The 12,561-nt window shown below is 34.8% G+C and overlaps 1 protein-coding gene across 2 annotated transcripts in view; it reads right to left on the bottom strand.

Moving 5' to 3' along the window:
• Positions 1–2,914: 2,914 nt before the first annotated feature.
• Ent2 (Equilibrative nucleoside transporter 2) overlaps positions 2,915–12,561 on the bottom strand; it is a 949,180-nt gene continuing 939,533 nt past the window's right edge. For both annotated transcript variants that reach the window (XM_053794012.2, XM_053794013.2), the window contains 4 exons: positions 12,073–12,194; positions 10,150–10,352; positions 7,688–7,775; positions 2,915–6,682 (listed from right to left, as the gene is read on the bottom strand). In XM_053794012.2, the coding sequence (XP_053649987.2) occupies positions 6,593–6,682; positions 7,688–7,775; positions 10,150–10,352; positions 12,073–12,194 (503 nt within the window). In that variant the 3' untranslated portion in view covers positions 2,915–6,592. The remainder of the gene's footprint in view (positions 6,683–7,687; positions 7,776–10,149; positions 10,353–12,072; positions 12,195–12,561) is intronic.

Below are 12,561 nucleotides of genomic sequence, written 5' to 3'. Positions count from 1 at the left end.
ATCAATATGACTTACTATATAGTTACAGGAAAATTCATTAGCTCACTGACATTACAGATGTATAAAATAGGCATTATATTTGAGTGAACAATTTTCATTACTGATTAATGGGCATGCAGAAACACCTAATGATTTCAACTGCATGTATAAACTAATTGTATAAACAATAATAATTTGGCAATATAAGGTACCCTGTAGTACATTAGAGGTGCTACGGGCACACACTGTACATACTCGTCGGTCATGTAGTCACTGCCTTACTTAAACTTGAGCGGTTTTAATCTTTGCACTACTCAAGGCATCACTTAGTGGACTTCGAAAACTAAAAATGGCAACTAAAATATTAAAGCAAAAGGCAAACACAAATGACGAAAGTAACGACCTTCCCATAGCAGGGACTGTGGGCAATCTGACTCATGTGAGGCAAGCTGTTACTGAGGAAAGAAATGGCAACAATTAAAACACAGCGAGCTAAACAAGAGTAAAAAAGATTCTAGGGGCACAGAAGCTATCGGCAAAATGGCATAAAAGCTCAGTAAGTGATGCAAAACAGTTCAGTTAAGATATATATTGTAATTAAGTAAATACTCTGCTCACATGAGTTTTACAGGTTGCACCGCAAATCCTAATAGAACTATTATTTAAATGATTTGCACAAAATGATTCCTTCTAAGTTTGAATTACATTTACATATTATAATAAAATTTTATGAATTTCTTGCAATGTATCTGTCACTGTTTATTAATACAATAGCAAAAATTATTGTGTTTTTAACAAGAATTTCAGTAAATGAAAAGTTGCTTAAATTTTTTATATAAAAATGCAAAGGCTTAAACCAAATCAAATATAGGCCAATACATAATTGAATTTTTAAGAATTAATACCAAGAACGACACCATAAAAATTACAACTGTAGCATTTTCATTTGAGGTCCTATAGTTGGGGTCTTGCAAAGTTCAGTTTACTACTAAACTGTAATATAAAATTAAATTTATTTAGTGTAACATTTGCTGAAATTGCTAGTTCACAACTAACCCACAAATTGGAAAATGGAAACTAGATGATGACGACAATGTTTCGGTTTGTCCCGGATCATTTTTAGTCAATGCCCAGGATATGCACAAAGCTAAAAAAATGTTCATAAATAATTTATAAAATGATACCAAAATTGGCTTTAAGTAGCTATTTAAATTTTCACATACTGTACAGTAGCAAAATGTTAATTTATCTAATGAAATGTCATAGTAACTTTTCTCACAATCCACAAAACTAACCTAATTATTTACACATCATTTATACCAGAAACTATCATTAACTACTGTGTATATATATACCTGTATATATATATATATACATATATATCAATTGATTTTTATCAAATTCCTATTTAAATAATATATATATTTAAGCATTCAAAAGAAAATAATCTGGACACCCAAGTACATTGGTTTTTCTTAAATTATTATACATTCACAAAATGTACATATGAAAGTGAGAGTGTGTGAGTGTAGTCAAGTTATGTGTAGTCAGAGTGAAAACTTTAGAAAACATGAAGATGAACAGCCAAGATAGTTAACAAAGGCAATGGTTAACAAAGACAATAGCAAACAGTCACGAGCTATGAAAGAACATAATCAATGAAGACAAAGTAACCATGTTTTTTTTCATATGTTCTCTCAGAAATACAGTATATTGAGAACAGAGAGAGATAAACATGAAATGAGTGAGATGACAAAATGCTTAGATGATTCCAACAATAAAAGACAAGTAGCAAGACAGAGAAAAACTGACAAGCATGATGAGGATATGAACAAGCAACACTGGTCAAGTATAAGGATGAATTACAACAAAAAGGCAAGTACATACCAAAACAGTAAGGCTACATTCAAAGACCTATTAAAGGAGGAAAGTATATATGTGAAGGACTATATGGTAACTACTAACAGGGTAAATGACACAAGAAGTAAGGCTAAAATTAATTCTTTTCTATGCATCAGATTATTTATTCGGGCAAATTTCTAGAAATTTTACAGTACTGTATATACAAATATTGTATAAATGAAGTACGTATCTCAAAAATTCTAAGAAGTAATGGACATAAATAAGAAATATGACATGGTGAATCTAGACAAAACCAAGCTAGAAAACCTTAAGACATATTTAAGAAATGAGGAGGATTGTAAATATTAGTAAAAGAAACTACAGCAGTGAATTAAAAAAAGAAATGGTGATGGAAATCCAAAACAAAAATATAAAACTCTTTTTAATAGTAAATGCATATTAAAAATATTAAAAATATGAAGAAGAAAATGGGCAAGATAAATGAATGATTTTATAATATATTAAGGAAACTATTTATGAGTCACAGTACACTTACTATTATCAAATTGAAGTAGACTACTGGAATGGGATTCAAAACATAATAAATACTAAAAACAATGGAATATTCAAGAAATTACTGCATATGACATATTAAACAAAGAACACAGGACAACAAAAACATAGGTCTAGTCCTGTAACTTTAAACTGGTAAATAAAACTACTGTACAGTATGTATTTACACACTCATTTTATGATTTAATAAGAACAATGAAAAATAATTTAAGAAAAATAAGTATACTTGGGTGTGTACTCGCCTACTGTAATTGTACTTGCCTAGTTGTGTTTGCAGGGGTCGATTCATAATTCTTGGCCGTGCCTCTTAAATTCTATCAAGTGTATTCACCGATTTCTTGACCTCCAGGGCCCAATCATACCTACTCTTGAAACTGTATATGGTGCTTGTCTCTACCATAATGAGGATGAAAATGTATTGTACTTATTAAAGACACTGAGGCTTATCTTTGTCTTAGTTGGCATCTTCATTCCTTGGCTGTATCTCTTCGCATCTCAGACATCCTTTCCATATCCACACCAAGTGCCCTGGATACTTGTTGTCAAGAGCATGTTCTCCTGGTACTCTTTTCTAGGACCACTGGATTTAGTCCCTCTTTGTAGTCCATTACCCTCAGTTTTAGCACTACTCTCATTGCAGACTTTTGGTGCTTGATCAGATGCACCCTCCATGCCTTCACTGCACACTTTAAAAGACAGGCCTTATATACGAAGTATACTGTCCAAAATAATTCTGTCAAGGGTCCTTAAAAAAAGAATAAGTTCCTAGGTTAGCTAATTTTGCATGATTGATATGTACTTCTGGTGATATGCTTAGTGTAATGCTTATTCCCAGATCTTTCTCCTTGTACAGTGTTTGTAATATCTCTCTTCCAGGTCATATTCCATATCTGGCTTTCCTCTCTTCCTCATTTTCATTATCTTGCATTTGTCAGGAGTGAATTCTTTAGCCTTTCCCAAACATACTTCCAGGTTGTGTAAGTAATCTTTAAATAATTCCCTATCCTTTCTGGGTGCTACCTTTCTCAATTAATCTTCGATTATCAGGAAACAAATATAGCATATATGTTGTATTCAGTTTCCACCAGCAGGGTTTCAACCACTGATCCTTTGAGTATTCCACTAGTTACCTTTGCCCCCAATGATACCTACTCTGTTTTTTATTCTGCAGATATTTCTGTATTCACTTTAGCATTTTTCCCATTACTCTCTCCTGCTTTTCCAATTCTTGTATCAGCCTCAAGTGTGGTATTGCATCAAATACTTTCACACAGTCTCTGAATATGTTGTCACTTTCTTCCTGTCTTTCCTACTTCTTTCCATTATTCTGTATTAGAAGCAAGAGATTCGAAAGACAGAATTTACAATCTCTAATCCCTTGCAGATGCTCTAACATTCTTTTATATTACTTTTTCTGTAATCATAGCCAGTATACCAGTCAGTGAAAGTTATCTACTTTTTCCATTTTCCTTTTTTTGTGTATATTAAGATCACATTAGCAGCTTTTTCACTTTCCATTTACTTGTTTAAAACTTCAAATGGGATTGCACAGTTCCTGCGCTTTTTCTCACAATTGGTAATTCTGATCCTGCTGCTTTCATAGTGCAGCCTCTCCTCACTTAATGATGGAGTTCCATTCCTAAAACAACAATGGTAAACAAATTCAGCGCTAAGTGAGGAGCATACTCCAATGGTAGTGGGCTTGTATCATCTATCTTTGATATTATTTTAATGTCACCTTTGCACCATTTATAACATTTCTGGTATATTTTTAAATGTTTATACAGTAGTATACTGAATAATATAATAAAGAATAGAAGAAATCAGCTCTAATATACATCATATAGGTATGCATACTGGTCAGAGAGCCCATCGTAAGTCCAAGGCGTTGGCAAACGAGTAAGGAGAGGCTGTACTGTACATATTTGACTTTCTTATCAACTTTCCAATTTCTTCCTATATTGTTCTATTTTTGAATAGTCTTTGTAGACTCTCCCTTTCTGTCCCTCTTTGGGTGTCCCCGACTCCTTGGCAGACCAACCGGTACTTGAATCTTCTCTTCAGTTCTGCAATTAGTGTACTTACTTGCCTCCACTGTCTGTTTACTTTCCTCCTCATCCAGTGTTATTACTGGTCTCTTTGCTATCATCTTCCATCTTATATGGCTGTGGATCATCTTTGGTTCTGTTATGGCCTTATCTATAATATTTTCCTGCTTCCCTTCTAATCCTTACATAGCTTTTCCCAGCTCTCTGTTTAGTTTTTCATTATGTGCATCTTCCATGCCCTTTTACTTTTAGGCTCACTAAACTGTTTTTAAACATAGGTTCTCTTGCTTTGTATTCTCCTTCTCCTTGCTGATATAAATTTTACTGCAGCTAACTTGCACATCTTCAGTAACCTCACCACCACCTTATGTACTGCCTTACCTTCCAATTCTCATTCCCACTATACTCCATTCACAACTCTCTCATCCCTGTGGTCACTGGCTTGTAGAAGTTCCTCATAAATTTTCTTTACTTCCACTTTCCTTAGAGGGAAGTCTGAGTCAAGTCTTGCTATTTGTCCATTTGTAGCATCCTTGTGATATCTTTAACAATGTTGGCTCATGAAACTTTCCAATTTCTGTTTCTGACTGTTTATGTCATCCCAATTCTCCCAATTTCATTGTGAATCTAATAACTCATGATAAGAAATTTTGCCTTCGTTCTATATACTCTTTGTACCACTCTTCCCAGTATTTGTATCACTGCCTCTCAATTTTGACAGCCACATGAGATGTCTTTGTAGCGCTGTATCAGTTTTTACATCCCTGTATTAAATTTGCACTGTTATTGAATGATTCATTCCTCTTCTTCATCACTCCTCTGGTGAAATAATTTCTGACAGCCCCACTGCTCATTTGTGTGTGTAATTTTCAACCATGCCCTCAGACTCCTGTGCCATTGCTGGTAAAGTGCCTATTTTTGTTTACCATCTATAACCCAGAATATCTTTTATTCCATGTATGTGTGTGTATTCTACTTATGGTTGCAGAGGTCGGAGTATCATCCCCTGACCCATGTGTGTACAAGTGTATACACAAGTGTAATTATTTTTTTGTGTATGTGGGTAATTCTAAAGTGGGATAAAGAAGTGGCCATATAAATACTGTGATATGATAAAGGTGAGCCTTGCACGATAAGGTCATCTGCTTCGTAAAGGTACTGAGACACTTCACCAAAATTATTTTCTTTTGCTTGACATATTTTCCAAAAGTCATAAATTTGTCAATTTTACAAATACTTACCTGTATATATATACTGTATAAAGCAAATGATGAGACATTGCAGTACTTCATATGTTAGTGTTACATAATTTATATTAACAGTCATTATAACAAGATACAATAAACAGTTTTGGTTGCAAATTAACATTCTAAACTTAGTCTTCATAATTGCTCTGTGAGGCTTAGATGCTGTACATACTGCTATCAGTACATTAAAAAATAATGTCTAAAACAGTCATCCAAATATTGAAAATATTTATATTTACAAAGTAAAAATTGTTTATCTATTAAAATCTAAAAAAGAAGTTCATTCATATCATCTCAGCCTTGAAATTAACTAACTACAGATAAAAAAAAACAATATCCAAAATATTAGTGTAAAAAATTACCCTGACTACGAATCTGATTAATTTTACATCTCCTTTTATTATATAAGCACTTAAAAAGTCACCGTCTTTACTGTCAAGTTGGAACTATACAAATTGACCCGTTCATGCCTTCAGGAGCTCAGTAAAAATGAAACAAGGGTGCTTACACTTATTATGTTGATCAAGGAACACGGTGCTCTGATGGGTTCTTTTGAGCATGATGACTTGAGAGATCTTTCTAATATACATACAGTGGACCCATTACTGTGCAGTCAAATATCAAAAGATCTGTATACAAGCCTTCCTAAGTTATCTTAACTGTGACTTGAGTCTTCTGAAATGAAAAAAAAAGTCTCCCTAACATCTTTGAAAGACTAACTAACAAACAGTCACCTGTGTTATTAGCATGATATCAGTAATTTGAAGCCTTACACAGCTTGCTTAGAATCTTTCCCTTAGTCTCTGAGAAACATTTCTATAACACTAGAGTAAGGCTTGAAATCAACACTCGCAAATCAAACTAACTTAATTAAAACATCACAAAATATTTTAATTCCATTTTCTAGCTAACCCGATTCGTACAGTTCCGCATAGGAAAGTGATATCCAGGAATTTCAAAGGAAATGTTTGTCACTGCCCAAGTACACACAATCTGGAAGAAAACAGACAAAATTGTTTTTAATAATTATACATTTTACTACATTTTTCAAATATTCTTCATTAGATGTTTAATACAAAACAAACATTTACATAAACAAGATATTCTATATAGAGCCTAGTTGACCAGGCAAGCACCTCAGAACTCATCATAGGTATATCAAAAGTAAAAGCACTATAAATATATCTGGCTTGTTAAGACATACTGTAACATACAGTACTAAGACGTTTCACGTATATAAGGCCTGTATGTGTATTTTTACCACTTGTCAGCTATGCCATACTTCAATTACAATGTCTGGTGTGCACTGAGCACCACTACCTCTTAACTACAGAGCTAGCTTCACTTTAAGCTCTTGATTCTACAGTATGCCATAGTACTGTACTTGTGTGTGTAAATCTAATGCCACAATCATCTGACACAATATTACTGGCCAGCAGTTTTGAAGTGAATAATGCATGAAACTAACCAAATCACTAAGTAGGGTAGTTTACGCATTTTTTTTTTTATTACACACAATTAATAATTCACCCTGCCTCGGTGGGAGACGGCCAGCTTGTTAAAAAAATAAATAAATAATAATCTCCATGGGGAAGTGGAACAGAATTCTTCCTCTGTAAGCCATGCATGTTGTAAGAGGCGACTAAAATGCCAGGAGCAAGGGGTTAGTACCCCCCCTTCTGTATATATTACTAAATGTAAAAGGAGAAAATTTTGTTTTTCCTTTTGGGCCACCCCCGCCTCAGTGGAATACGGCCAGTGCGTTGAAAGAAAGAAGGAATTAATAAAAAATTGTTTATTGATCCATAAATGTACTTACAGGGAAAAAAATGTATTAGGAAAGTTCAGACTAGACAAATGCAATGACTGCCTTCCTAATTGCTCAAAAAGATATTTTAAATACTGCTCTTGTCTTACCAAACAGGAGCAACACGTCATTATGATACGATACCTGCTACCTGGAGGAGGTACCTTATCATAAACGTATCATAAACTTACCTGGAAAACTATGCCGGTGAAGATTCCAGTAATGAGGGATGCAGCTCCCATCATGCCTGCAACAGGAGCATGTTCGGGCTGCACAGTCCTAAAATTTACAGAAACAAAAACTTATGGAATTTTGATGAAAATTACATTGTTAAAAGTGCAATTTTTTTATGATAATCAACAACTATTCTAATAACTAAGTAATTTTTTTTTTTTTTTCAACAAGTCGGTTGTCTCCCACCGAGGCAGGGTGACCCAAAAAAAGAAAGAAAATCCCCAAAAAGAAAATACTTTCATCATCATTCAACACTTTCACCACACTCACACATTATCACTGCTTTTGCAGAGGTGCTCAGAATACAACAGCTTAGAAGCATATATGTATAAAGATACACAACACATCCCTCCAAACTGTCAATATCCCAAACCCCTCCTTTAAAGTGCAGGCATTGTACTTCCCATTTCCAGGACTCAAGTCCGACTATATGAAAATAATATATATACATATATATATACATATATATACATATATTTCATGACTGTTACATCAGGTCACAAATTTTATAACTTTTGAATACAGACATATTGATAACTTTGACTTGTTTAAAACTGTGCAACTGTTAACTTTATTCAAGCTTTCACCATGGGCACAGACTAAAAAGAAATTTAATATTATGTGCCATAAAGTATGAAAGAATCAGCATAGCACCAATTTAGGAGCAAAATGTTGGTAGTCCACACTGTAGATTTTCATAATTTGCTCACTGGGCTATGATCAATGTACCCAGCCCCTGCCTCCTACTGTTCCTGCTAAGCTAGATTTAGCAAGTCATATTCACTAGACAGTAGTTTCCTTACATTACTAATGTTTTCCAAAATTTATATAACTATGAAAAATTGCAAAGGTTAGTGGATGAGTTTGGGAGTGTGTGTAAAGGTAGAAAGTTGAAAGTGAACAAAGAAAAGAGTAAGGTGATGAGGGTATCAAATGATTTAGATAAAGAAAAATTGGATATCAAAATGGGAAGGAGGAGTATGGAAGAAGTGAATGTTTTCAGATACTTGGGAGTTGACGTGTTGGCGGGTGGATTTATGAAGGATGAGGTTAATCATAGAATTGATGAGGGAAAAAAGGTGAGTGGTGCGTTGAGGTATATGTGGAGTCAAAAAACATTATCTATGGAGGCAAAGAAGGGAATGTATAAAAGTATAGTAGTACCAACACTCTTATATGGGTGTGAAGCTTGGGTTGTGAATGCAGCAGCGAGGAGGCAGTTGGAGGCAGTGGAGATGTCCTGTCTAAAGGCAATGTGTGGTGTAAATATTATACAGAAAAGGTTGGAAGGAAGGGGTAAGGGAGGTTTTGTGGGCGAGAGGCTTGGACTTCCAGCAGGCGTGCAGGAGCGTGTTTGATGGGAGTGAATGGTATTTGGGACCTGATGATCTGTTGGAGTGTGAGCAGGGTAATATTTAGTGAAGGGATTCAGGGAAACCGGTTATTTTTATATAGCCAGATTTGAGTCCTGGGAATGGGAAGTACAATGCCTGCACTCTAACGGAGGGGTTTTGGGATATTAAGCAGTTTGGAGGGATATGTTGTGTATCTTTATACGTATATGCTTCTAAACTGTTGTGTTCTGAGCACCTCTGCAAAAACAATGATTATGTGTGAGTGAGGTGAAAGTGTTGAATGATGATGAAAGTATTTTCTTTTTGGGGATTTTCTTTCTTTTTGGGTCACCCTGCCTTGGTCGGAGACGGCCGACTTGTTGAAAAAAAAAAATTAAATTTATTTAAAACACTGGCATTAAATGTTTAAAGAATACTCAATACATCAATATAAAGAATTCTCAATACTTCAGTAGAAGACAACAACGACTTTATTTCGATTATTAAACTGAAAGGTTAGTAAACAAGTATCATATATTATCAAAAATACATTGTAATTACGCATCAGCATTTTTTCAAACAGTGGTGTAACCACTCTAGGTATACTATTTCTAAAACGAATATGTTGGCAATTGATAAAAATGTGTAAATAAGTGTTTAAATACAAAGATGCAGTTGAGGTACAGCAAACATCTATTTGGTTGGTACAATTTGGTAAGTTAATGTGGCTTTTATTGTAACAAAGTTTACATGTATAAGTGTATCTCAGAAAATAAACCTCACCATATCCAACTTGGACCAACAGACCCACATTAACCTCCTCACAACTACCAAATGTTTCAAGTAATAATTAACAGAATGTAAGATAAACTGTAGTACTTTTCACATAGTGGAACATAGAAAATAAAAAAGAAATAAAAAATGACAAATTTGGAGGCATTTGGAATGTAATCTTATACGTATTCCCCATAAGTTCTTCATATCATTTAATGCTACTTTTAGAGCTAATACCAATATTTGGCAAGGTAATGCTTGCATTAATCAACAATTTACTTGATATACAATGAAAAACAATAGATACATACCTTGGGCAGTACATCATTGCCAAGGAAGAGTAGTAACCTGAGGTTATGCCCAAAATGGCAGTCAATACCCAGTATGCCCAATCTGAGTCTATAAGGACTGGCATAATCCTGTCCACATTAACTGGATAAAAGTGGCACAATACAAATGCTGGGATAAGGAAGAGTCTCAGAAGTACAGGAATACAGAGGAATCTTGGGCTAGGCTGAAAGAGTGAGGAAATTTTTTTTTTCAAATTTACAGAAAATACAAACACAGGTAGAAAAATACTATACAGTAAATGTTTATATATTAAAACATTCTCCATCCAAGGGACTTAGCAAATGTATGCAACACCATTTAAATTTCTTAACTTACTTGGTCATATCTAGAAAATTTATTTTTACATGTCAAAATATACTGTAAAGTGGTACATTGACTTACGAGTACCCTAATTTACGAGTTTTCCGAGTTACGAGCCGTCGCTTGGTTGATTTTTTGTTTTGAGTTGTGAGCCAAAATCTGAGTCATGAGTGAGCTTCAGATACTCCGCCACTGGTTGGCGGTGTATCTGAGGCCAAATCCAACTCTGTACCCAGAGGAATGTCAGGTACTTCGTCCCGTCCCACATGCTCTTCCAAAACATAACTGGAAGAGTAATACTCCCACACTAATCCCAGACTGCAGTGAGGCACTTCGTCCCTTGTTTGGTTCTCGTATAAATCCAGGGAGGAGGTAACCTCTATTTCAACTCTCAGAGGTTTTTCCAGAAACATTAAGGTGGGTGGAGTACTTACAGTGGTTGGTGGAGTAGTCATGGTGATCAGTGGAGTGGTCATGGTGGTGGGTGGAGTAGTAATAGTGGTGGGTGGAGTAGTGATGGTGGTAGGTAGAGTAGTGATAGTGGTGGGTGGAGTTGTCATGGTGGTGGGTGGAGTAGTAATGGTGGTGGATGGAGTAGTGATTATGGTGGGTGGAGTAGTGAGGGTGGTGGGTGTAGTAGAGATGGTAGTGGGCGGAATATACAATATTTCTTATTTATAAATACATTTTTCTTATTTAAAAACCCATACCCCAAAAAATTGGGGTGGTTTTTTGGGGGCTAGAACGGATTAATGGCATTTCAATTAATTTCAATGAGGAAAATTGATTTGATATACTACAAGAAAATTGAGTTACGAGCTTGGTCACGGAACGAATTAAACTCGTAAGTCAAGGTACCACTGTAATACAGTTGTAGTACAATATTTAGTTTCATAATACTAAAGAATTGTTTATAACTGCAATACAACGATGATACAGATGTTGCGTAACGCAACAAATGCGACTAGCCAAAACAAATTTCCCCTGCTGTTTCGCTCACCCTACCACCCCCAAGCCAATGCATAGCCTCTAACAGCTACCACATGTAAATAAAAACATTTATAATTTTGGACACTAGTGACTGGAAGTTTTCATAGCATAGTATTGCTTCCAAAATTACAAACAGATCTCTCTAGTAATTCACAGAGCACAGTATTCTCAACTTTCATACTGAATTTGAACCTTAAAAATTTAATTTTGATTTTAGTTTTTATCAACAAACCGGCCATCTCCCACTGAGGCAGGGTGGCCCAAAAGAGAAGAAACACTTTCACCATTATTCATGCTATCACTATCTTGCCAAAGTGGCACTGATGATTCAGTTCAAAACTGCAAATATCCCCACTCCTTTTGAAATCTATCCATTTATTCAAATACAATACAAATACAAATTTTTATTTCTTTGCAAAAGTCACAATGTGTTATTTACATTTTATAAATTGTTGTTAAGCACAAACAAAGCCACTAGCATGCCTGAGCATCTTACGTCACAAGAAACCTAGAGAGAATTCCTTCCTACAGGAGCCAGATAATTTGCCCACCATCTAAATAATGTGAAAAAAAAAAAAAGATACTTGACTTACCCAGGTAAAGAGTCCTGGAAGCATATTTCCAAGCATGGCAAAGATATTGAATGTAAGGAAGCAGGTTATAGCCTGGAAATATTTTGGTGGCACTGGGAAGTTTTCTTCAGTTCTACAAGTATCTGGAAAGGAAGTAAAATGGAGAAGATTAATATTTTTACAAGTGACTAAACCACTCAGTGCTGTGCCATTTTCCAACTAATTCTAATATTTTTATTTACGTATTCATTAAACACACTTTGATAAGAGTAAAATAATAATGATTAGATTACAAAAAAAAAAAAAAAAATACAGAATAAAATGCAGGATTACAAAGGAAGAGTTTTGCAATGTGTTTTATTGTGTACTGTACAGTACAGTGGACCCCCGGTTAACGATTTTAATCCGTGCAAGAGGGCTCATCGTTATGCGAAATAATCGTTATGCGAATGAATTTTCCCCATAAGAAATAATGGAAATCAAATTAATCCGTGCAAGACGCCCAAAAGT

The sequence above is a fragment of the Cherax quadricarinatus genome, chromosome 56 (genome assembly GCF_038502225.1).
Source record: "Cherax quadricarinatus isolate ZL_2023a chromosome 56, ASM3850222v1, whole genome shotgun sequence".
NCBI lineage: Eukaryota > Metazoa > Arthropoda > Malacostraca > Decapoda > Parastacidae > Cherax > Cherax quadricarinatus.
The sequence above is the reverse complement of the archived record's forward strand: the minus strand, read 5'-3'. Positions and strand labels throughout refer to the sequence as shown.